The following is a 25,479-nucleotide window of genomic DNA, read 5'->3' as shown; positions in this document are numbered from 1 at the left end:
AATAAACATAGGAAGGAACAAAGTGAATAAAAAGGATCAAATGACCTACATAGAGAACGGGAAAGCCAAGGACACACAATCAGAATGGCAAGAAAAAGGAAGCCAAGACAATAATAATAATTTATGGAGCCTATGGGACACTATTAAAGGTAAAAATATCCATCTCATTGGCATACCAGAAGGAAAACAAGATGTTGAACAGCTATTTGAAGAAATAATGATGAAAACTTCCCTAATCTGGTGAAGGAAATAGACATACAACCCCAGGAAAATCAGAGAATCCCAAAAACCAGGAATCCAAAGAGGCCCACACTAACACAAATCGCAATTAAAATGCCAAAGTTTAAATACAAAGAAAGAATATTAAAAGCAGCAAGAGAAAAGGAAATAGTTACCTACAAGAGAGCACCCATAAGACTGGCAGCTGATTTCTCAAAAGAAACTATACAGGACAGAAGGGCTTGACATAAAATATTCGACGTGATGAAGACCTGGGATCTACATCCAAGAATACTTTATCCAGCAAAGCTATCATTTAGAGTTGAAGGACAGGTAAAGAGCTTCCCAGACTAAAATAAGGTAAAGGAATTTATCACCACCAAGCCAGTATTACAGGAAATATTGAAACTTCTTTAAGAAGAAAAAACATGTACCAAAAACAGGAATAAAGAATGGTAACAACTACATTCCTATCAATAAGTACCTCAAATGGAAAATAATTAAAAGTGCTCCAACTAAAAGATAGAGTGGATAAATGGTTAAGAAAACAAGACCCCTACATACTGCCTACAAGAGACTCGCTTCAGATTAAAAGACACACACACAGACTGAAAGGAAGGGGATGGAAAAAGATATTGCCTTGATGGACCTAGAAGGTATTTAAGTCAGACAGAGAAACATAAATACCATATGATTTCACTTTTATGCAGAATCTAAGGAACAAAAAGAACTAATCAAAAACAGACTAACAAATATAGTGGACAATTTGGTGATGGACGGCAAGGGGTTGAGGGGCTGGGAGAATGGAGTGTAAGGTTAAAGAAGTACAAATTCGTGGTTGATGGATGGTCACAGGGATGTGAAGCACGGCACAGGGAATGCAGTTAACATTAATACGTTGGCTAGGTGGAAGGCCAGGGGAGGGAGGGAACAATTGGGGGCATCATTTTATGAACTATATAGATGTCTAACCAATGTACTGTATACTTGACACTAATTAAAATAAATAAATTTAAAAGAAAAAAAGAAAAAGAAAATGCCATTTTCATTCATCTAATCTGCAAAGGCTTCTGTAAATAATAATGCCCAGTGTTCTATAGGTGAGGAAGTGGACAGATATGTGTGTGTGTGTGTGTGTGTGTGTGTGTGTGTGTGTGTGTACACTGATGGAGGAAAGATAAGATGGTAGAATCTTCTGGAAATCAATTGTCAAAAATCATTTAAATTTTTTTAAATTAAAAAAATCATTAAAATGTACATATCCTTTGACTCTGCAATTCTATAGGCATGCATTTATCCTCAGGAAATAAAAATTTATACAAAAATTTATACAAAGATGCATAGACAGATGTTTGATGGGTAGCACTGATCAGAGGAAAAAACACAGAATCAACAGACTAGAGAGCAATGATCTTCTGATTTTGATTTTTCAATAATACATTTGTTCTAAATGATAATATATACATTATAAAGCATACACAAAAATAAATTTTAAAAGTATAAATAGAAATTCTAACATTTTCTCCCCACATATCAACAGATCGTCTTGAGCTTTCCTGAAGGATGCTCACCTTACCCTGTAAACCACCAGACTAGTAGATCAGGGTGAAAGGCATCGAGGTTAGCTGGTGCAAAGAGAACACTAATTAAAGTGAAGTCAGTGAATTCTATGAAAAGTGAAGCAGTCAAACCTTAGGGAGAGACAGGTAGACCAGGATGGAAGAACTATTTGGAACTACACGATGTTTATGTTCTTGGGACCACAGGAGGTTGGGGAACAGAAACAGTTCTAGTTTGATCAGTGTTAGTCTTGGTCAAGGCTGAATCCTGCATGTACCTCTGACTCCCCCTCACCCCACAGTGAGACTTTTGTTCCATGCTGATACTATTAAAAAGAAATTCCACATGGACGTGAAGTCACCAGTAATTAAAAGCTGAAGGCACATGGTCTAATTAAGTGAACTTGGAGGAAAGTCTGAGGAGGCTGATTTCAGGTTGATCCTGAAAGAATCCCAAAGCTTGAATTTCCACTATATATAGCTGACTTTCGAAAGTTCTTGCAGGCTTTAGAACTGTTTCCTTCATAAATTCAGAATATATAAAACGAAGTTGTAGCAAATACCCCCTCAAATTCCTCAACAAGGCACATACAGAAATATTGTGAGGCAGCTTCCTGGCTGATAAACCAGAAGGGGAAGTGGCACCATGTGAAGGGACTCCAGCTTGTTTGCTCTCCAGTTGAGGGCTCACTCCAAGGATGCTAGGCTGCTACTGATGGCAAGTGACATTCTGTGTCAGTGTTAGCCAGAGAGCCTCCTGGTTGGTACCAAACCCTTGCTTCCTCTGAAACAAGCGGGAAAATACCAGCCTCTAAGATGATGGCCAAAGAGGCTCAAGCTAGGACAGTTACCACTCAGAGGCCCAATAACTTTTCTGACTTCTGCTAGTGACCTCACTGCGAAGGGATACTTTCAATAGGCTAGCTTAAAAAGTCACTGGAAATTCAACAAGTGGACGGATAAAAATTTAATATACTATGCACAATAGCATTCCTCTCTACTAGCAATAACCAATTGCAAACTGTAAAAAAAGATCCCATTCACAAGAAAAAAAATAAGATAGCCAGGAATAAAGTCAACACAAATTGTGCCAGTTATATTGCTTCTATATGGAGAATAGCGTGAAACTTGATTGAAGAACATAAAAGAACAAACCAAATCAGAGACATACTACTTTCCTAGATGATAAAGCTCAGTACTGTAAAGAAGCCTACTCTCCTCAAATTAATTTATAATTCAATACACTCTCAATCAATATCCAAACATGCTTTTATATCCTATTTGATATACTAATTCTAAAAGTCATCTGGAAGATAAAAATGAATTTTAAAAATGAGGGGGATTTACCCTATATTTTTTAAAGCACATCATAAAGCTTTAGGGAATTAAAACTGTTTGTGGGAACTATAGAAAAGTAGATTAACAGAACAAATGAAGAGTCCACAGACAACCCCATTTAGTAAATGCAGCATTTTAAATCAGTAAGGAATGGATGGATTAGTGTTGATGTAATAGCTATCTATTTTGAGAGGGAGGGGGCCTAAACCTCATACCTCATACCTCATAACACTGACAAAAATTAAAATTAAAAAACGCCCCCCCAAAATCTAGGTAGATTAAAGGGCTATATGTAAAAAATAATAATAACAATAATTAAAAAAAATAAACTATGAAAGTAGTAAAAGAGAATACAGGTAAATATGTTTATAAGCTTGATAAGGAAGGTATTCTCAAACAAGACATAATCACAAAAAGCCAGAAAACTCAAGTCAGAACACCATAAAGAAAAGGAAAAAGAAGAGTGATGAATTTGAACACATTAAAATCTAATACCCTAATAAACAAAGTTAGAACAATTGAGATTAAAAAAGAATATTTGTAAAATTTATAACAGGATTTACACCCTGAACATAAGGAGCTCTAAAAATTAATTTTTTAAATGGTATCTGAAACACTTTTTTACTAATATTTTTAAATTGGTAGATGAAAAAATAGCCCCAAAGAAAAATAGGCAAAGGACATGATTAAGCAACTGACAGGACAGGATATAAAAATAGCCAAAAAACATAAAAACATGCTCAACCTCACAGGTAAACAGAAAAATAGAAACTTAAAAAATAAAACTTTTTCCCCAACAGATTGGTCACAATCAAAAAGACTGCTAACATCAAGTGTTAGTGAAGGCACTCTGCTATATAGAGAGTTGATAAAGATTTTAGAGGCTGGTATATACTTTCTGAAGGCAACTTAGCAATATTTTTAATGTTTAAAATATGCATTATCCTCAACCCAGCAATTCCACTTCTATATCCTCAAAGAATAAACATGTATATAAAAAGGCACATAAAAGGATATTTGTTGTCAACACTAATTGTAAAGCAAAAACTAGAAACCCTAATTTCCACACACACAAAAAAAGAATAAACTATATTCATACTATGCAATTCTATATAATAAAGAGGATGTGTATACTGATATGAAACATCAAGATATTAAATAAAAATGCAAGTTTCAGAACAAAATATGATGCTTTGTTTTTAAAAGATACACAAAACTATGTATTTTTACATAATATTACAATTGGCAAGGTAGATATTACAGAGGGGACACTCACTATATCAGAATATACTCATGTTTTACCTGCATAATTTTTTACCAGCTCCTTCCAACCTTAAAGTCTGAACGTGGCTGTCAGCCAACAGGCTGTTAACTACTCGGAAGAGGTGGTGACCACGCAGAACACCAGTCCATCTGTACAGTAGTCCCCCTTTATCTTCAGGGGATACATTCCAAGACTCGAGAGGATGCCTGAAACCACAGATAGTACTGAACTCTGTATATACTGTTTTTTCCTATACATCATACCTATGATAAAGTTTAATTTATAAATTAGGCACAGTAAGAGATTAATAACTAATAATAAAATAGAACAATTATACTGCAATAAAATCTTATTGTATTGTACTCACTGTTCTCGTGATATGATACAGTGATTACCTGATGAGATGAAGAGAGGTGGAATTTTCCATTTAATATTTTCAGACTCTGATTGACTGCAAGTAACTGAAACCACGGAAAGCAAAACCACGGATGAGGGGGAACTACTCAATTTCCTCTCCCTTTGTTTTTTCCTTATCTAGTCTACCTCAAAAATCATTTCATGATTGATTTTCCTAAAGCAAAGAGCAAATATTTATTAAGCATTTGCCATTACATATATACTCAGTATTTGGTAATGAAAAGAATGCTTTGGGAAGGTTAATCCAATTGTACTATGCAGCAAAGTGAAGCACAGAGGCGGGACAAGGGAATCATCAAAGACTGCATAACAGACTAGGCTTTCCTTATCCTGTTCAAAGTTGTTCAGGGCTTCAAGGGCCTGTAAAATAAAGGCCAAACTCCTGAGCCTAACACCCAAGACCATCCACAATCTGGTTTCAATATATGTTTCTGGTCTCCTCTATTACTTCTTCCCACCACGTCTCCAATTCAGCCTGGCATTAGCATGCACCCATCCATACCTTTGTTCACAGTTACTTCTCCCTTCTATCTTCTTGAATTTTGTTTTCTTTAAAAATAGACTCAAATTTGCATTTAATGGGTATAGAGGTTAAGTTTTATAAGAAGAGTTCTGGAAATTGGTTGCGCGCCAACGTAAATGTATTTAACTGTACTTAAATGTACTAAGCTATGCACTTAAAAATGGTTAAGATGGCAAATTTTGTTATATGTATTTTACTACAATTTAAAAAATTAGAAGCTGATTTAGCTTATAAAAAAAAAAGATTCAAATCATACCCTCCCCACATACGGCCATGAACAAGCCTGATCCTGTCTGATCTCGGAAGCTAAGCAGGGTCGGGCCTGGTTAGTACTTGGAGGGGAGCCCACCTAGGAAGACCAGGTCCTGTAGGCGTTAAAAAAATAAATAAAGTTAAAAAAAAATTATACCTTCCCTAAGGCTTCCATGATCAGCCCTCTCACTCCTCTGAACTCCTAGAGCTCATATCATCTTTACAACTCACATGGCTTGTAATCATTCACATTCTTACATTTCTAATAACTGTTCATCTGTCTTCTTATCTCTCTCTCCCAATTTGGTTGAAGAATCTTAACAGCACTCTATAAATATCTGCTATTGTCTGGCCTCAGAAGCAAAATCAAAGGGAAAAGAAAATGATAAACCATAGTAACCACTTTAATATTAAAAATATTTATTTTCTAAAAGATCACACAAAAGTTGGGAAGAGAAAGAAGGTTGTCAACTAGCCTACATCAAAATCTGGGCTGAGGGAGGACAAAGAGCTACCTAAAGAAACTGGTAGCTGGAGCAAACTGCAGATATGGAGATGGTCGCTGGCCAACGGCACTAGTAGCCTGAGTCACCCACATTCATGAACACCACTGAGGTGCAGAGCGGACAGCAAATCTGCTGGCCCCAATCATTCCTCCTTTTTCAGAAAGGGAGAAGCAGGAGCTCACTCTTTAGACATATTCTTGATGGTCTTGTGCTCCTTCATGGCCTTCTCCCAATCACTGCCATTGAATTCCTCAATGACCACACTCCGCACGGTGCCCTCATCCAGGCAGTGTGGGGCAATTCCTAGAGGAAAATGGCACAGAGAAAGGGAGATCCCAAGTATGAGTAAGACCAAGTGCTACAGTGACTCTTGGACAAACCCAAACCTGCAAGCATCACTGTACTGCATGTCAGACTTTCCACATGATACACTATAGCTTACAATGTCAGCCTCTCAGCTTACTTTCCTCATCTCTCAGGTGGAAATCAGACTTCCTGAACCAGGGATGGCCAAGGCCGGACATCAATCAATACCAAGCTGAGAGTACAAAAGGGTATAAAGACTCAAGCCTAGTGCAATCTCTGACAGACAGCCTGAATAATTCACAGGCCTTTTGTAAGGCTTAAGTGGCTACCTTTCTAAACATTAAATACCTCTCCAGCTGTACAAGAATTTATACTTTCTAAAAGCCTTTCCTGTGCCTTGAGGTTGGCAAAAAGGAGTCTCCATGTGACACCCCAGGAACAAACAGGGACAGCTAAGGAAATGGGGCAGGAAGTGGGAAGGTGATGTCATGCCCTCCCCCAACTATAAGGCACAGAATCAGCACAGCCACAGCTGCCCCACCACAGCTCTGGAGGCTGCATCTATACCAGGAACAAGATTCCTCAGGAACATCCTCAACGCTACTTTCCACTTAATTCCCACTACAATTGGTGTCATTCTGAACAACTGTCTAAAGGTTATTTTCTCTCCCCAGATCCAAGGAGGACCTGAAGAGGGGCTTGGGAGACCTTCTGTTTGTTTTGAAGAAACTGAATTTTTAAAATGGCATTATCAGTGCTTTTCATTCTTGCCTTCTCTAACACCTTAAGCACCATCATCATTAAAATTCCTTCCACCACCCCCACAGACCCATCTCCTCTCTCTCCTCTCCCTAACCCTCAATGTCAGCTCTGGCAGCATCAGTAAATGAGAATCAGGGTCTGGCTGGTATCTGAATAACCAGAGCCAGTCTCCCATCATTTGAAAAGAGCTCTAGTGAAGAGCCCTGTTCTTCTAAAACATGTATGTGGACAGGTCCCGCCATGCAGTAGGCAAGGCAGGTATGCAGTGCCCACCTTCCCAGCCTTCATTTTTACCCAGAGCAGCCACAGGCATGTCTGTGTCCATCCTGAGCTTGTGGCCAGCCCCTTCACTTACCGAAGCCACCGGGGTTTGAGCGGGGAGTGTAAAAGCTCTGCACGCCACATCTCTTACAGAAGGTGTGCTGTGCTTTGTGCGTGTTGAACGTGTATGTGGTTATGCTCTCAGCTCCCTAAGGGAAAACAGAAAAATAGATATTCTCTATTGCAAAGAGACTTTTTTTTTTTGTCATTTAACAAATTTTATCAATGGGTTAGGAAGCCCTTTTGTAGAGCTCTCAAGATTATGAGGACATATCCAATCTTCCAGAGACTAGAGGCTTCTCTAGGACAGGGATCCATCTACATTGCCAGGAGACATGTCAGTCTAAAGAGTGACAACTCATGCCTTCTCTTCAGTGAAATGCACAGAGAAACTCAGCCTCAGGCTTTCCCTGATCCATGGCAAGATAGTATGCCCTGTCAACATCAGGGAGTGAAAATGCCTGTTTCCCAGAGCTTTTCTAAAAGGGGAGACAGCTCACGCTAGGGACTGGCTCTCCGTGTCCCCAAATAGGAATACTCAAGGTCTTAAGAAAACGGTTGACTATATTTGAATTCACCTACACAGGACAAACTAAGAAAAAAATATTTGCCAGACATCATAGACAAAAGGCTAATTTCCTTAACAGATAATAACAAATGGGCAATTGGGCAAAGGACATGAACAAAGAGTGAAAAGGAAAAAGAAATTGCTATTTGACCTGTGAAATGATGGTCACACTTATGAATTGCAATGAGATATTTTTCACTGTCAGGTAGGCAAAAATAAAAAAGTTGGTTAGCATAGTATTGATGAGTATGTATCAGTCATGGGAATATAAATTGGTAAAATTTGGCAACATCTAGCAAAATTTAAATGTACATATCCTTTAACATAGCTCCATTTCCAGACATTTATCCTACAATTAAAATTCCCTATGTATCCAATAACATATGTATATAGATATTGTAGCACTGTTTGTGACAGCTAAAGATTGGAAAAATTGAAAATGCCCATCAACAGAAGACTAGTTAAAGCAATCGTGGACACTCATAAAATGGAATACTCTGCAACTTTTAAAAAAATGAGGCAGTTCTACTTACAAATACTAACATGGAATGATTTCAAAGGTTATAAAGTTAAGTGAAAAAGCAAAGTATAAAACAATTTGTGTAGCACAGTATCATTCCTATTTTTTTAAAGGGAATATACTTGTGTGCTCGTGCATGTGTGTATGTGTGAGTGAAGGGTCGGGGAGATAAAGGCCTTCAGAGCTCTTCTCACCCCACAGCCATTTCACCAGAGAAGCAGCAAAGAATAATTGCCAAGTGGTCCCTAACCATCCAGAGTTATTTCATTATACACTTCCCCCAAGAAATCACCAAGAGGAATTGGGAGCTGCCTCACACTCTACCACGTTCCTTACCAGAAGTCACTCAGTGACATTCAAACCTTATTCCCTCATCATCTGTGCATCCACCAACCTGACCACAGCCCCCTACTCCCCACTAAAATGTATAGCCTGTCATCATCAAACTGCTATGTACTCAACCTCTCTGGTCATTTCTTCTGTCTTCATGCCCCATTAGAAATCATCAATGACCATTATGTTGACAAATCTAATGGTCACTTCTCTTGACCACTGGATTCTTGTTCTTAACCTCTTAGTACCACTCCTTCCACTTTGAAACATTTGTCTCTGAGGACACCACATTCTCCTGTTTTTCCCTTTTTCCCCACTGGCCATCCTTCTCAGGGCTTTCTATAAATGCTAGTGAGGCTGGGGATCTCTTCTCTACCCTCTCCTTTCTTTGGCTACACCCTCTACCCAGCTGACCACACCTGGGCTCATAGCTCTAAATATCATCAATATGCCAACAACTGCCAAATTGGTAGCTCTGCCTCTGATCTCTCCACAGCTCCAGACTTTACATCCAGCTGCCCACTTCCTATCTCTATGAATGTCCAAAAGATATCTTCTATTGATTTTTTTTTTTTTCAAAAAAGAACTCTTTAATTCCTGTACCCTCACCTACTTCTCCCCCAGGATCTGGCATCTCTATTCACTTAGTTGCTCAGACCCAACACTGTGAATGTAACTTTGACTTCTCTCTCTTCCTCATCTTCACACCCAATTCTTTACAGAGTTCTGCTCACTCTTCTCAAAATGTGGTCCCAAGACCAGCGGTATCACCTGAGAAGGGTAAGAGATGTAAATTCTTATTCTCCCCATCCCAAGACCCACAGAATCAGGAGTGAGGCTCAACTATCTGTTCAACATGCCCTCCAGGCTGTTCTAAAACATATTCAAAACTTATGTACAATTATCTATTCAAAACATATCTCCGATTGTCTTTCCATCTCCATGGCTACCATCCTGATCCATCATTTCTCACCTGACCTACCCCTACAACTTCCTAGCTATCCCCATCTCTGCACTTAGAACAGATCCTCTCCTTAGAACCCACTCTCCGGTGAGCTTTTAAAACACTGAAGCAGATCTTGTCACTATCCTGCTTAAGGTCCTCCACAAACTTCACACTATACAAAGAATACACTCTATCTCCTTGTCTGCCCCGGCCTCTCTCCAACCCCAACCCGGTCCACTCTTTCACCACCACACTGACCCCCCTCCATCCTCAATGGCCATTGGTCAGCAACTCAGACAAACCAAATCTGTGCCCCTTAAGCCCTCTGGTCTGTGTGTTCTCTTTGCCTGAGGTACTCCCCCTGCCCACACACCCCCATCTTCATCATTCAGATCTGAACACCAGAGGCACCTTTCCTAACCAATCTAAATAAGCCACCCAGCTATCTTTTATCATACTGTTCGACTTTAACTCCCTACACAGCACTATCGGATTTTTTCTTATTTACTTTTCTTGTCTCCCACCTATAATGTTAACCTCAAGAAGGGCCTTGTGTGACCTGTTAATTGCTGGGCTTCAGTGAAACAGTTCCTGGCGCACACAAGTGCCCTATAAATACTTGTTGAATGAATAAGTTTTGTACTTAATTAAAATACACACACACACACACAAAATGAATCAATGTTGTACACCTGAAACTAATATAATGTTATATGTCAATTATATCTCCATTAAAAATAAATAAATAAATAAATACATAAATACATACATACATACATACATACATACATACATACATGCATGCAAACAAGCAGAATATTGCTTCTTCAATGGTCTGGAGCCAAAGAAAAGAATGGTACTCTAGAGCACCAGAAAAAATGCATTGATAAGCAGTCCTAAGGAGAAAAAATAAAGGAAAAAATATCAAGACCTCAGAGTCCAAGGCTGCACCTGGTGGTGTCTTCATGGGTGCTCAGGAGCAAAGGTGAATTGGGGCCACAGCCTCCAGCAAGCACTTGAGGAAAGCACACTGGCAGTCTTCTGAGATTAAGGGAAAGACAAGGGGCAGGTATGTTGCCCACCTGTCCCACCTCCCCTACCAGACAGTCACATGGAGGATCAAAGAGGAGACAAAGAAAAGGAAACACATTGGCCCAAAGTACCTCAGAATAATACTCTCACTACCTAGGAAAGACCATGACACATGCATGCATTCACTGAGTCTTTCCTCCTAGACACTCAATGCCTACTCAGTGCCAAGCCGACAAGGCCAAGAGCTGGTCAGACGTGACCAAAGGTGGTACGTGGAGACCCTCACAATCTAGTAAAGGAGACAGACATAGAAATAGCATTACACCAAAGCACAGAGAGGTCTGTCAGACCACAGTGGGAGCAACCAAGGGGAACCAAGGATGGAATGAAAGCCCCACGCCATAAAAGCAATAATGTGCTGAAAGTCTTCCTAAAAAAGTTTCTATTGTTTGACCAGAGATTTCATTTCTAAGAAAATTGGCCCTAAAGAAAAAACTTCTAAATTGTCAAAGATTTATACTCAGGGAGGTTCATCACAGTATTGTTAATAATTAGGAAAAAATTGCACTCAACATCAAAGTTCAAATTTAGAAAATTGCTTATGGTAGAGTCATATAACAAAATATGCTATGGATACAGGAACAATAGTACAAATAAAGTAGGAAATGGTGTGGAGAGGATGAGATTACACAGAGAGAAAACTCTTCACTGTATATATGTACTTTTGTACCTTTCAAATTTTGTGCCATATATTTTTCATGAAAAACACTAAAGTAGGTTATAAAACAGCAAGGTATCCTACTTTGATAAAAACATGTAATATATATTTAGATATATTTCTCTGTGTAGAAAATAATGCACAAGGATATACACCAAAATATTAACAGTAGTTACCTTCGGATGATAGGATTTGGGTGATCTTACTTATTTTTTAATTCTCTGCATTTGAAAATGTTTCCACAGTAATATCGAATATGCATCCAAAAGAAAAAGAAAAAATAATATAACCTTTTAAAAATAAACATAAATCCTGGATGACAAGGAAAATTAAAGCCCTGCTGTGCTCCCTGGCCCCTGCACTCTACAGGGGTATGCTGTAAGTCAGGGACTCCCCAGTGGGTTCTGCATCTTCAACCCCGCTCTTAGCACTAACCTTCAGGAGCTTGAAGCGAGAAGCTGGAACAATGAAGTGTCTATTCTGCTTCTTCTTGCAAACACTGCAGCTACAGAAAGAAAGAGCAAGTCCCAGACTGTCAACAGCCATCTGTACCCTCTAAGTGCCCAAGGGGCCCAACCTGATATGTTGTGAGACCACAGAGGTGAAGCTCCTTTCAACACCATCCAGGGAATGGGGAGCTCAGGCAGAAAGATTAGCCACTTGGAGTCTCTGCCTACAGGTCCCACAGCCAGCAATTGGGGCCATGCATCCCTTGGAAAACACGGACCAACAGAACCACGTTTCTGCTGCCCACACCCAGTTCATTACAATGAAGTGAACCGTTGCATTCTAGAGTCATTTAGAAAATAAGTATCAGGCATAGTTACACTCTCATGTCTCTGAGATATCCACACCAAAAATAGAAAAGGAACTTACGTTTCCCTCTTTCCTATCTGCACTTCGTAGGCAGCCTAGCTCCAAGTAAAACAGGTCCTTAAGATTACTGCCTCTGGAATTAATTCTAAGTCCCCTTTTTTCAGTCCACTTTTGAAAAAAAATTCTAATTTAGTATAGAATCCTCTAACTAGAGAATCCTCTAATCTTCTAGTACAGAATCCATGGTGCTTCTCCAATCTGGACTCCACTGTTAGTAGCCTTGTCAGTTCCTCATTTGAGTAATTCCATGATATTTTTTCCATATATAATTTAGGTACCACCTAGGAACAAAAGGTCTAGAATCCTGAGCTTGTCCTTGCTCTATTACAATGCCAGAGAAGGTGCTAAAAAGCAGGCCGTGCAGATTCTGGCAATACCATCTGCCTCATCTGGAAGAATGAAGTGGAGCAAGAGGGCCTGGAGCATGGTGAGCTTCCAAGTGCACACACTCTCCACTCATTTACCCTCCACCTCCCCCAACTCTGAAGACTCTGCCCAAGGTTATTCACTCAGTGCCCAGCCTAAACCACTTCCAGCTAACCACTCTCCCCATCCACCAGCAGAATTAGTCTCAGGGGTGACTCAGCTAGGCACAAGCCCGAAGACCCTGATCTGTGTCACCTGGGGCCATGCTGTACAAGTGAGTTCTGTCTCTGTCTGTCTGTCTGTCTGTCTCTCTCAAACACACACACGACCAGACTCAGTTATTTTTAGCCTCCATCTTTTAAAAAAAATTTATTACTGAAAACTTCTAGCACACACAAAGGAAAAAGAATAGAACAATGAACCCTTATGTATTGAGCACCTGACTCCAACAATTATCAGTTCGTGGCCAATGTTGTTTTATCTACACTCCAACTCCCCAGATGATGTTGATGCACTGTGTTTTAACTTGTGTAAGTCCTTTTAAACCAACTTCGGAAGAGAAAATACTCACTTGCAATCAAAGATGTGTAAGTCTGCTGAAGCCCAAACTTCAAATCGAACTGCTCCACAGTGGCAGCCTCCTGTGTGTTTCACCAAGCCCTGGTACTCGCTACATGAAAGAGAAAATCAGAAAGATAAGGATTTCTAACTGGTAGGACAGGCCCTTATTGCAGAGCTCATGCTTTCTCTCTTGCTGAAATAAAGAAGCAAGATGGACAAAATTCTCTACATGACAACCAAATGCCTCTCTGCTTTTGAGGAGGCACCGTCAATTTTATAAAAGAATGTATTCAGTGCCTTCTTTGTCCACAAGTTCTCAGTTTTCCATTTTTTATAGGTTGTTAAATTGCAAAAGAAAGCATTCCAAAAATCTGAGAAAAAGGGAGGTGGCGGTGGGGATCCTAATCCCACCACTCAAACATTTTTATTTACATTTCAAATATTTACTAAAAATTTTCGCAAACCAAGTGCACTAAACCAGAAAGAGAGCAGTAAACAAGACATAGCAGAAATGTTTCCTGGACTTACTGACCGTAAGCAGCCATCAAACAATTTACCCAAATAACATTTAAATAATTGCGATAAAGGCAGTACAGGCTGCTATGAAAAAGAAAGACAAGAGGACCCAACAAAGTCTGGGGCTTCAGAAAAGCCTTCTGAAAAAGTAACAACGGCTCTTATAATTTTGCTATATTCCCCTCCTGTATTTTTCATATATGTAGCTTACATATTACATACAATTTTAATCCTTTTAAAACTTATATATAAGCCAGGCCCTTAATTGAACATTATTACGATTTGATACATATCATCGAATTGTTTTCCAAAAGTGCTGAACACTTATCAGTAATGAATGAGAAAACATTTCACTGTACCTTCTCAAGCAATAATAGGAAAAATAGCTTGCCACATTTTTAATTTGCATTTATTTGGTTATTAAGACTAAGTGGGGAGATGGGTAAAAAAGGCAAAGAGAAATAAGAGGTACAAATGTCCAGTTAAAAAATAAGTAAGTTACAGGGATTTATTAAGGTACAGCACAGGAATAATATCATAATTTTATGCAGTAACAGAGGATACGGTGACAGACTTATCGGGATGATCGTATCATAAGGTATATAAGTGTTGAGTCACTATGTTGCACACCTGAAACTAATATTGTAGGTCAACTATAATTTTAAAAATTTTATTTAAAGACTGAATGTTTTATGATGTTTCTTTACAAGTTGAATCAGTTAATTTAATGTATTTAATTTTTTCTGCATATACAATGCTTACTGTAAAAAATTCAAATGTTACAGCATTTGATAACGTTAACAATGAACATCTCCTATAATCCTAACAACCATAGGAATCCAGTTAACTACTTGCTATATATTCCTCCAGACTTTTTTCCAAACAATATTTTAACAACAAAAAAAAAGTGCAGAATTATATATTCCTTTTACATATAACTTAATTTTATGAGTTTTGGTTTCTTAATGAATATATGTACTCACACCAATCTGATAGGTAAAAAAACTCTCATCTTTTTATGTCAAAACTTTAAAATCTTTTTCTTAACCATTCATCGGTTTGTTTTAAAGTAAAAACTTATTTCGGATTTTAATTTTACATTTCTGAGGACCTTTATAATCCCCTACACTTAGCAGTAGCTGGCTCATAGATGCTAAAAATGTTTGATGAATATAAGAAAAAAAAAGTTCATCTTATAATTCAAGATGATAAATCGAAAGGTGAAGCAAAGAGAAAACCAAATATTCCATCTCTGAGAAGGCTTATCCTGAGAGCATTTCTTCTGGAAAAAAGACAAAGGATCATTTTTGTTCAAGAAAAGGGCTAATCTTCAGGTTGTTAGGCCATTGTTAGGTTGTTCTTGGTTTTTTTTTCTAGGGTTTTGATTGCTCTTTTTAAGTCATAAAATAATCAACACTGAGATATTATTAGGGTACTAAAGTACTCCGTAGCACAACTGTTCCAGGGAGCGATCACATTTTGGGATAACAAGGCAGGTCTTGCCAGAGATAACATTAATAGCCTATTTCTAACATCACGGACACTCTGAAATTCTCTTACGGCCATCTAAGGAGCTGGGGGTTCTATTCCTGCAGTACCAAAGCTGGGGGAGCGCAGAGGAGAGTGCGGCGCGCAGAAAAATCAGCAGTGGAGAACATAAAGCCGCCCGCATCTTAGATGTCTGCACCACGCTCCAGAATCCCAGCACCTCCTTGTGCGCGCTCCTCTCCGGGATTGCACAGACTCCCCTCCCTATCAACCCGCTCCCTCACAGCGAGCGCCTGGAATAACGGGATCTCGTCTCCCAGTGGTTAGAAACTATACAAGTTTTTGTCATCTCCCTACCTTTCCCTCCCACCATCTCTCCAAAAACACCTGCTCAAATATAAAGAGCGACTCAAATATGAGGATAGTCGTGGGATTTATCTTCTTTTCACTGGGAAAGGCACCAGCACACTTTGCGCGCCACGACAAGAGACAACGTCCCGAGCACGATGGCTGTCCCCTGGAAAGACCCTTCGTGTCCCAGAACGCTGTGTGTCCCTCCACAAGCTCCGGGGCGGCGCCCCCAAGCTCCCCAGGGAGAAGCCCCACTCCAGTCCAGGCCGCATAGCCCTAAAGACAAGCTGCGCAACCGTTAGAATGAGGAACGAGCATGGTGCCACTAGGGGAAAGCGCGGCGGTAACATTATGCGTAAGACATAGAACAAAATCTGCCGCAAACCCTCAAGCAGGCAGAGGCGCGAGGTGGGAGGGCTGGCGAGCCCGACTTCCGCGCCAGAGGCATCCGCGTGGCGCCGACTCTCGAGCGCCCGGCCCAGCCCGGCCAGCACTCACAAGGTGTCCAACAGAAGCTTGGCGGCGCCCTCAAAGGTGAGCCTCTGCCGCTTCTGGAACGTCTCCCAGCGCTCCCGCTGGTCGCCCAGGTCCAGCGTGGCCACCGAGGACGTCGGGGTCGCCGGCTGCGGCGGCGGGAGCAGCGCCAGCTCTGGCGGCGGCTCTCCAGCGCCCGCCTCCTGGGCCAGCGGCGACAACTGCCTCGGCCGCTGCTTCGCCGACGGCTGCCTCGCCGCCGCCCGGCTCCCACCCCCGGCCTGGCCCGTAGGGCGCCGTGCGCGACTGGCGCCGGGGGCCGAGGCGGCGGCCGCGGGGGCCTTAGAGGCCCCGGGCCGTTTCTGCCCGCGTGGCTCCGAGGACGCTGTTTTCCGCGTCTGCCGCATGGTTCCCGCAGCCTGGCGCGCAGGCAGGCCTCGCTGCCCGCGCGTCCCCGCCGCCCCGCGCGCTCCCGCTCCGCCCCGCGCGCGCCCCTACCCGCCAATCAACCTGCGCGCCCAGGGGCCGCTGCGCCCGCCCGCCCCGACCCGGGCTTCTGCCCACCGCACCTAGCTGCAGCAGGGCTGCGCACTCCGGAGAGTCGGCAGCTCGCCCGCCCGCCTGCCTACGGGGTTGCACCTGCCAACTGCATCCTTCAGGCCAAACGGGACCGCGCCTCGCGCCTCGGCTACCGACACGAAGAGCCTGTTAGCACCTGCAGAGGCACCTTCGTCCCCTCTGAACTCAAAGTGGCTCCTTCCTACCTTCCTGCCCTAAGTAGTCTTGGGTCAAGCCCTGAATTCACAGTCACATCTAAGCAGGCAGCCTGGGGGATCTTTATCTCCAAGATGAGGACAGTACTTACTTTGAAGGAGCCAGCGTGCGCCTGAAACGAACTAATATGTGTAGATGGCCTGGCACCTGCTACCTGCTGGACAAAGCATCGGAAATCACAGTTCTTAATCTTGGTCTTTCTAATTTTATAAAACAATACATGATTATGATTTTGTTGAACAGAGCACCAAAGTTTAAAGCCAAAAACCACAAGAACCACCGATGAAACCTAGATATTTTCCAAACCTATTAGTTGCTCTATTTTACTCATTATCTTCAAAGAAATACATTGTTTTACTCATTTTCTTACTTGTATTTTCTACTTTTTAATTTCAACTTTCTTCTTTATTGTTTTTATCTTATCGTTAAATAGTTTATTGGATTAAATACATAATTCGTTTGTTTTCAGTATTTTTGGTAATAATAAAAATATTAATGACTACAAATTTTCCTCTGAGTAGAGCTTTATCTGTATCCATTAGGGTTTTATTCGAAGTGTTCTCTTAAAATTTTCTAACTAATGTGTGCTTTCAGTTTTTGCCAAAGTGGTCGTACCGTTTTATACTCCACCAGCATGTATGAGAGTCGCAGTTGCTCCACACGCCCTTAAAACTCTTGGTATTGCCACTTTTTTTTTTTTTAGCCTTTCTGTTGAGTGTGCACTCTTATCTTCTTGCGGTATTATTTTGCTTTTCCTTGATGTGTAGTGATGTTGAGCACCTTTTCATGTGCTTATTGACTATTTGGATCTCTTCTTTTGTGAAGTGCCTGTTCACAGACACTCCTCTGAGAGTCCATTTTCTAAAATGAATTGTTTGATGTATAGTTCTTTAAGTCTGGATACAAGTTATTTGCCAGATATGTAAATTTGGAATGTATTCTCCTAGTCACGGCTTTCCTTTTCACTTTAATATCTTTAGATGAGCGGAAGTTTTTAATTTTGATGAAGCTCAACTTGTGATTTTTTTTATTTTTGGTTAGTGTTTTGTTTGTGTGTGTCATGTTTTTTTTAAAAATCTTTGCCTACCTCAAAGGTCGCGAAGATTTTTCTCTTCAAGAAGCTTTATAGTTTTAGTTTCATATTTAAGTCTACGATTCACTTCAAATTAATTTTTGCATATGGTGTGAGGTAGAGGACAGCTTCATTTTTTTTTTTCATGTAGATATCCAGCTATTTATGTCTCAATCCTCTATTCTGTTCCATTGATCTACATACCTACCTTTATGCCAGGACCACTTTGCCTTAATTACTTGCTTAATTACTTAGTTATGAAATCAAAGTAAGTCCTCCAGATTTGTTCTTCTTCAAGATTATCTAGGCCCATCTAAGTCCTGTGCATTTCCATATGAATCATAGAATCAGCTATTAATTTCTACAAGACAGCCTGCTTGACATTCTATGCTATCAAACATACTCCTATGAAAATCCCTCAGTTCTTCCGATTTAATATTCCTAACTTCATTCTTTTACTACTACTGAATATTTTTCTACTGAACATTTTTCGTATTATTCTAGTTACTCCTTGATTGAACCAAGTACAACTTAATTCCTAGGGTCAGATTGGTCCAGGCACACATTTTTTTTTTTTTAAATCCCCGCCTACTTCCACCCCTGACCTACAAATAAGAGCTGGATCTCTGAAGGTGGGGTGTTTCCTCCCATGGGCCTGGCATACCCATGGGGCCTGGTGCACCCAGAGCTTTACTGAGGCTCGAACTCAGGACCTTCTACATGTAAAGCAGAAGTGCTAACCACTATTCTATAGAACCACCTCCAAGCACACACCTTTTGAATTGCCTTCTTGGGTTTTGGGTGTGCAATAACTTTATTCAACTTTTTTTTTTTTTCACCGCAAGCTAACTTAATAGTATGATATCTTAAAAATAAAATCCTAATTCATGTTTTTTCAGTTTGAATTGTGCCAAACCTCACACTAAAATATTTTCACATATATGAACAACTTTACAACCACCTCTCAGATCAAAACATAGAACATTTCCAACATCTTAGAAGGATCCTCTGTCTCTGCTCCCAGTCAAACCTTTCCAGGGATAACCACCACTCTTAGTTCATCACCATGATTTTGAACTTCATATAAATGCATTTATATGAAGGTAACCATTTTATTTTGCTCTAGATCTTGTGGGACAGGAATTCAGGAAGGACTTGGCTGGATAGTTCTTGCTTGGGGTTTCTCATGTAATTTTACTGAGATGTCACAGTCGTCTGGGGGCTGGACCAGGCTGGATATCAAAGATAGCTTCACTCACGTAGCTAATAGTTGATGCTGGCTGATGGCTGGGAGATCAATTAGGCTGTCAACTGGAGCACTTACCCGGAGCATCTCCATAGGGCTTGGGCTTCCTTGGGTAGCCTTAGAGAATTCAGATTTTTTTTATAATTGGCAGTTCAGAGCTCCAAAAGTGAGGGACCTAGTATACAAGATGGAAATTTTTATCTGTGCATTTTTATATTTTGGGTTTTGGGGTTGGAGTTGCATTGAATCTGTAGATCAACATAGAGAGAACTGACTTTTTAACAATATTGAGTCTTCCACTCCATAAATATGCTCTCCATTTAAAAAATCTTATTTAATTTTTCTCAGCAACGTTTTGTAATAAATTTAATATATCTTTTGTTAAATTTAGTCTTAATATTTGATATTTTGCTGCCATTACAAATGGTGTTTAAAATTTTTATTTTTCCAATTGTTTGTTGCTAATATATAGAAAACAATTATTTTTTTCTATATTGACCTTGTATCCATTGACCTTGCTAATTTCACTCATTTGTCCTAATAATTTTGATTTCCTTTTAGATCTGAGTGTTAGACTGTTTCTTAATTTCCAAGAAAATTTAAAAAAAAAAATTTGGTGGTTGATTTCTAATTTTATTGGGCTATAGTTGTAGTTTCTGAATTATAAAATCTTTTTTGGGGGAACTTATCGTTTTCTTTATGGCCAGGCATATAATTGATTTCTGTAAGGGTATATGTTCTCTGTAGATTAGAAGGTTCTCTTTTTTGTTAAATCAAACTTATAACTGTATTACTCAATTCTTGTATGATTTGCTTTGTGTTGCCTAGTTACATCTGAAAATGAATTTTATTTGTGTATTTGGCCATGTTTGGTGCATAAACATCTATAACCCTTAGGTTGTCTTTACAGATTATGTATAATTATAAATTCTAATTACAAATATGAAAAGTATATTATTTTACATTACACATAAACAATAATGTGTTTTTATTAAAGAATAGCCTTTTAGCACTTTTTAATGTATCTGGCTTTGATTTCAACTTTATCTGATAACAATATCCCATTCCCGCTTTCTTTTTGCTTGTATTTATATGATCTATAGCTATCTATCTCTGTTTTCATCTCTTCTTTAACACTTCCAAATGGAAATAATTAATAAGTGGATTTTTAACACTTCAATCTGTTATCTTGTTTTTAAATAGAATTTAGTTCTTTTGCAATTATTATTAAACTGAAATATTTCTGCTTTTTTCTATCCATTAATTAATTTTTTGTAGCTTATCTTATTGATTCTTTTTTTGTTTTGTTTTGGCTTGGAAAAGTTTCATTTCCTTCCTACCCTCCTGTTAATTTGGAAATTCTGATCTATGTTTCCATAATGTTGGTGTTTCACTTCCCATACCTGGTAGTTATGATCAAACCTGTATTTCTCTAGTAATATTTCAAAATTGATCAATAAATATGTTTCCTAAAACATTTCACATGCTCACACCCCCACCCCTTCACCTAGATGAAAATTTTAGAAATTGCTATTTTACTTCCCCACTTCTCTATTGACCCTCACACTCAACTCCTCTTAAGTATATCTTCTATAGGTAGACTCCTTCCTGAACACTTACACCATGTATTTCTTATCTCATTAGTATCATAACCATACTATCAGCAACAAGAGTTGCTGCTGAGCCTAGTTCTCAAATTGTTTGTTAAATAAGTTATCAGTTAAGATATAACTATATTTACTACAAAATTAATTGTTCACAAAAAGCACTGTACAAATACAGGTTTGATCATCTACCCAATATTGAGATATCTTTTCTAATATAATTATTACTTAATTACTAATATAATTAATTTTCTAGTATAAATATTACTTAATTAAAATGTGAGTATTTTCCTCAGCTAGGATCCACGGGGAATATATGAGCCCTGGAGTGTCTATAATTGTCTTTCTTTTGCCCCAAAAGATGAATGACATTTTGTCTGGGAATAGGATTCTTGGCTCTTAGTCGCAGTTTCTCTCTTCACTTTGTAGATATTGTTCCACTATTTTCTAGTTTCATTGTAACAAATGACAATTCTAATGCTAGCTGTATTTGCTTTCCTCTTTAAAAATAGCCTCTTCCTTCAGTATGAGGAATATATTCTACTTTTCTCCCCTTACCCATGGAGTTCGGGAATTTTGCCAAGATATGTGTACATGTGTATCTTTTTTTTATTACTCCTGTCTGGATGTCAATAAGATAGACACCTGCCAAGCCTGATAAAGAAAAAAGAGAAAACAGAATACACATTTATACATCAGAAATAAAAAAGAAAACATAACCACAGAAACAGAATTAACTCAAAGAGTTATCACAGGATCTTATATGATTTCTTACGCCCTTAAATGGAATGTATTTTCATCATCTCTGGCTATTTAGCATCTGTGAGTTTGGGCACGTTTGATAAGACTTGCGAAATCATAACTTCTATTTAATATAAGCTCTATTCTGAACAAAAGTGTCATAGGTAGACAATGGGAAACCTATCCACTCCTATAGCCAATCTAACATGAGCAACTTCCCTTACCAGAAATGACATTAAATCTTCCTGGATTCTAATTCATAGAGATAGAAAGTAGAATAAAGGTTTCCAGGGGTGGAGGGGAGGGGAAAATGAAGGCTTATTGTTTGATAGGTATAGAGTTTCTGTTTGGAATGATTAAAAAGTTTTGGAAATGGATAGTGGTGGTAGTTGCACAACATTGTGAATGCACTTAATCCACTAAATTTAAAATAGTTAATTTTATGTATTATTTTACCATAGATAATTTTTTTCCTAAATTTTAAAGCACAAGTAAAAATATAAAGAGAAGAATTCCTTATAATATGCACATTACGTATATATAATATGGCAGGAGATTCACATTATAAAAACCTGCCCACAAAAATCAAAAGTGGGTATTTTTGTAACTAGAGTTGTCAAATTCATAGAGACAGAAAGCAGAGTGGCAATTGCCAGAGTCTGGAGTTATTGTTTAATGGATAACGAGTTTCAGTGGGGGAAGATAAAAAGTCTTCTGGAGATGAATGATGGTGATGGTTGCACAACAATGTCAATGTACTTAATGCCATTAAACTGAACACTTAAAAAATGAAAAAAAAGCGATAAATTTTATGTTATGTATATTTTACCATGATTAAAATAATTTTTAAGTGGGTATTTTTGGTTCTAGTTTAGTCCCTAAAACCAACATGATGAGGTCTCTGGTGACTCAGGGTGTGAAGAAATAGATCCAGTATGTGTTGCGCTCACAGGAGAACAGATGCAACATTCAACTCTAAAAGGAAAACACAAGAAACCCTGGCAAATCTGTATAGGATTTTAAGAATAAGGAATCCAAAAATGGTATAGTGTGTCCAATTTGCTTTTTGATTCATTTGAAGTATGGTGTTGGAGGAGAGCTCTATGGATAATCTGGACCATCAGAAAGATGAACAAATGGGTTCTAGAGCAAAGTGAGCCCAAAAACATTGCTGGAGGCAAAAATGATAAAACTGAAGTTGTCTTACTTTGAGCATATCATGAGAAAGTCCAGGCTCTTTGGAAAAGACAATAATGCTGGGAAAACAGAAGGCAGAAGGAAAAGAGGAAGACCAAATATGAGATGGGTTGACTCCATAAAAGAAGCCATAGGCATGAGTTTACAGGAGCTGACCAGGGCTGTTGAAGACAGGACATTGTGGACATCACTCATTCATAAAGTTGCCAGAAGCTAGAGCTGACTCAACGGCATGCATCACAAAGCGCTGCTGTATAAGTTCCCATGACTTGGGATAGGACCGCTAGAAATATGGACTCATAAGAGAGGAAATAATGGTGCTCAATACAAATGTGCTTTTCAGATATGATTTGTCCCTAGCAGACAGAATTCTGTTTAGTGCCTGGGAGTGTGCAGAATCCACAGTGGCCTCTAGGGGGCAAGAGTCCCTGTGTCATACAGGCTCTTCAGGAGCAGCAACAAGGAGTAACTTAATGCCCTGAAGAGCACCATGGACACCATTTTGTACCCACAGGTTTCAGAGACCTGCAGAAACCCCAAATACCTGTAAGTGGGAAAAGCACTGGACATAGGTTAGGGTGGACTGACCACGCTGTATTCTCTCAAGAGTAGGAGGAGAACCCAAATTCTCAGCTCATGTGATAGGCCTGATTTCTTCCTCTACTGGTGTTATTTATCTCAAAACCTACACCACTCCTACCAACATGCCAGGGGTAAATTCTGTTTTCGGAGCACTCATGGAGCTCCATTAACTTTGTACTGATTAGACAAACAAGTCTCTTCAGGGCAGACACAAGCTAGCAGGCACAGGACTGGGCAAGCAGACTGATGTTCTGAGTGAGTTAGAAAAAGATCCCCTCTCCCTGAGCAGCCCTCTGTGATGGTCCTGAGTTCTTAACACCAAGAGCTGTGTTGAGAGGCACTTCGCATACATTGTCTAATAATCCTCACAGGACAGGTGCTAATTATTGTCTATGCTTTTCTGATGAGGTATTTGAAGGTGAGTATAAGTAACTCACTCATGCTAGCAGGCATCCCTGCCCATGCCAAAGGGAAGGGCAATGCCCTTGGTTGCCCTGAACTTCTCACATTCATTGTGCACCCGAGCTGCAGCTATACAAAAGCCCCCCAAATGAGCTCTCTGCTTCTACTTCCCCCTCCTTCCAGTCTACTCTCACAGCAGCAAGTGATTTTTTAAGCTATTATTATACTAACTAATGTACAAAGTACATAGGTAGACTTCAAATAATAATAAAAAGGATATCCAACTAGGTTAAGGAATGGAGCTTTATCAATTTCTCTGATGTTCCCTAACATGCCCCTCCCTGCCCCCTAAGAGGTAACCACCATTCTGACTTCTGTGCTAATCTTTACAACACATATGTGTAAAATTAAACCATGTTATTTAAGTCATATTTTTTGAGCTCTCCATAAATGAAATAATACTGAATGCATTCTTATGAGACTATTCATTTGTAATTCATTCATGTTAATATAGTTAGAGTTGATGGCTGCATAGTATTCCATAGTAGGGAATTCTACAATGTCCATTTCTGTTGATAGTTATATATGTTTACAGTTTTTGCTACTACGAACAATGCTGATATAAACATTCTTGTTTGTATCTCCTGGTGTACATGTGCAAGGAATTCTCTATGATATAAACGTAAATCTTTTCAGACAATTAGCTATGAATACATGCCAAAGTTTTATTATAGTCTCGTAAGAACAAAGGCCTGTGACAAACCAGGCCAAAGATTGCTCTCTTGATAGAAACACTAAAGGGGTAAAACTGACAAGGTAATTTCAAGGAAAAAACTCTTCCATGTTTCTCCTCTACTCTTTATTTGTAACACCAGATGTTTGTGCGGTTTTCCCACGCCAGAGAATTCTTCGACACTGGCTGAGTGTCCTATAACTTAATTCAATTCTGATACCATCTACCTGGAATTAACAGCAAATCACACAGTTCCACAAGACTATCCCCCTAACCTTCAGATGCCAATCACAAGTCCAAGACCAATGCTTCTGACTGACTTGGCTATAAATCAAAAGTTCTCACGACTTCTCCTGGGGTATGATTAATTTGTTGAATCGATTCACAGAACTCAGAAAAAACAATGTACTTATTAGATTACAGGCTTATTACAAAGGATATAAGTCAGGGACAGCCAGATAGAAGAGGCACATAGGGCAAGGTATGCGGGAAGGGATGCAGAACTTCCATGTCCTCTCTGGACATGCCACTCTCCTAGCCACTCTCCCAGCGCCACATATTCACCAGCTAGAAGCTCTCTGAACTCCATACTTTAGGGATTTTTATGGAGGCCTCGTTACATAGACATGATTGATGAAAGTATTGATCATTGAGTATTAATTCAACCTCTACCCCCTCTCCCTTCCCCAGAGGTTGGGGAGAAGAGCTGAAATTTCCAAACTTCTAATCATATGGTTGGTTCCCATGGCAATCAGTCCACAAACTTAGGGGCTTTCCATAGGTCACCTTATTAACATAAGCTCTGGCTTATGGTTAAAAAGGGCTTGTTATGAATAACAAGACATCTTTATCACTCTGATCACTTAGAAAATTCCAAGGGTTTTAGGTGCTCTGTGACAGGAATGGGGACAA

General features: G+C 39.4%; 2 protein-coding genes across 5 annotated transcripts in view; one reads left to right on the top strand and one right to left on the bottom strand.

Moving 5' to 3' along the window:
- The window catches only part of PIGL (phosphatidylinositol glycan anchor biosynthesis class L), an 87,261-nt gene extending 74,150 nt beyond the window's left edge, over window positions 1–13,111 (top strand). For 2 of the 4 annotated variants that reach the window (XM_039847462.1, XM_039847463.1), the window contains exon 8: window positions 4,438–4,630. In XM_039847462.1, the coding sequence (XP_039703396.1) occupies window positions 4,438–4,453 (16 nt within the window). In that variant the 3' untranslated portion in view covers window positions 4,454–4,630. Of the gene's footprint in view, window positions 1–4,437; window positions 4,631–7,058; window positions 7,211–12,734 lie in introns of those variants that run through there. The other 2 variants (XM_039847460.1, XM_039847459.1) reach the window with 2 other exon arrangements.
- On the bottom strand, window positions 5,972–16,677 carry CENPV (centromere protein V). The gene is made up of 5 exons (XM_039847465.1): window positions 16,241–16,677; window positions 13,398–13,496; window positions 12,020–12,089; window positions 7,502–7,616; window positions 5,972–6,381 (listed from the first exon to the last, which is right to left on the bottom strand). The coding sequence occupies exons 1-5, from the start codon at window positions 16,621–16,623 to the stop codon at window positions 6,257–6,259; spliced, it is 792 nt and encodes a 263-aa protein (XP_039703399.1). The 5' UTR covers window positions 16,624–16,677; the 3' UTR covers window positions 5,972–6,256.
- Window positions 16,678–25,479: the final 8,802 nt, after the last annotated feature.

The sequence above is a fragment of the Pteropus medius genome, unplaced genomic scaffold (genome assembly GCF_902729225.1).
Source record: "Pteropus medius unplaced genomic scaffold, Ma_sr-lr_union100, whole genome shotgun sequence".
NCBI classification, from domain to species: domain Eukaryota; kingdom Metazoa; phylum Chordata; class Mammalia; order Chiroptera; family Pteropodidae; genus Pteropus; species Pteropus medius.
Note: the sequence above shows the minus strand (reverse complement) of the source record. Positions and strands in the feature narration are given on the sequence as shown.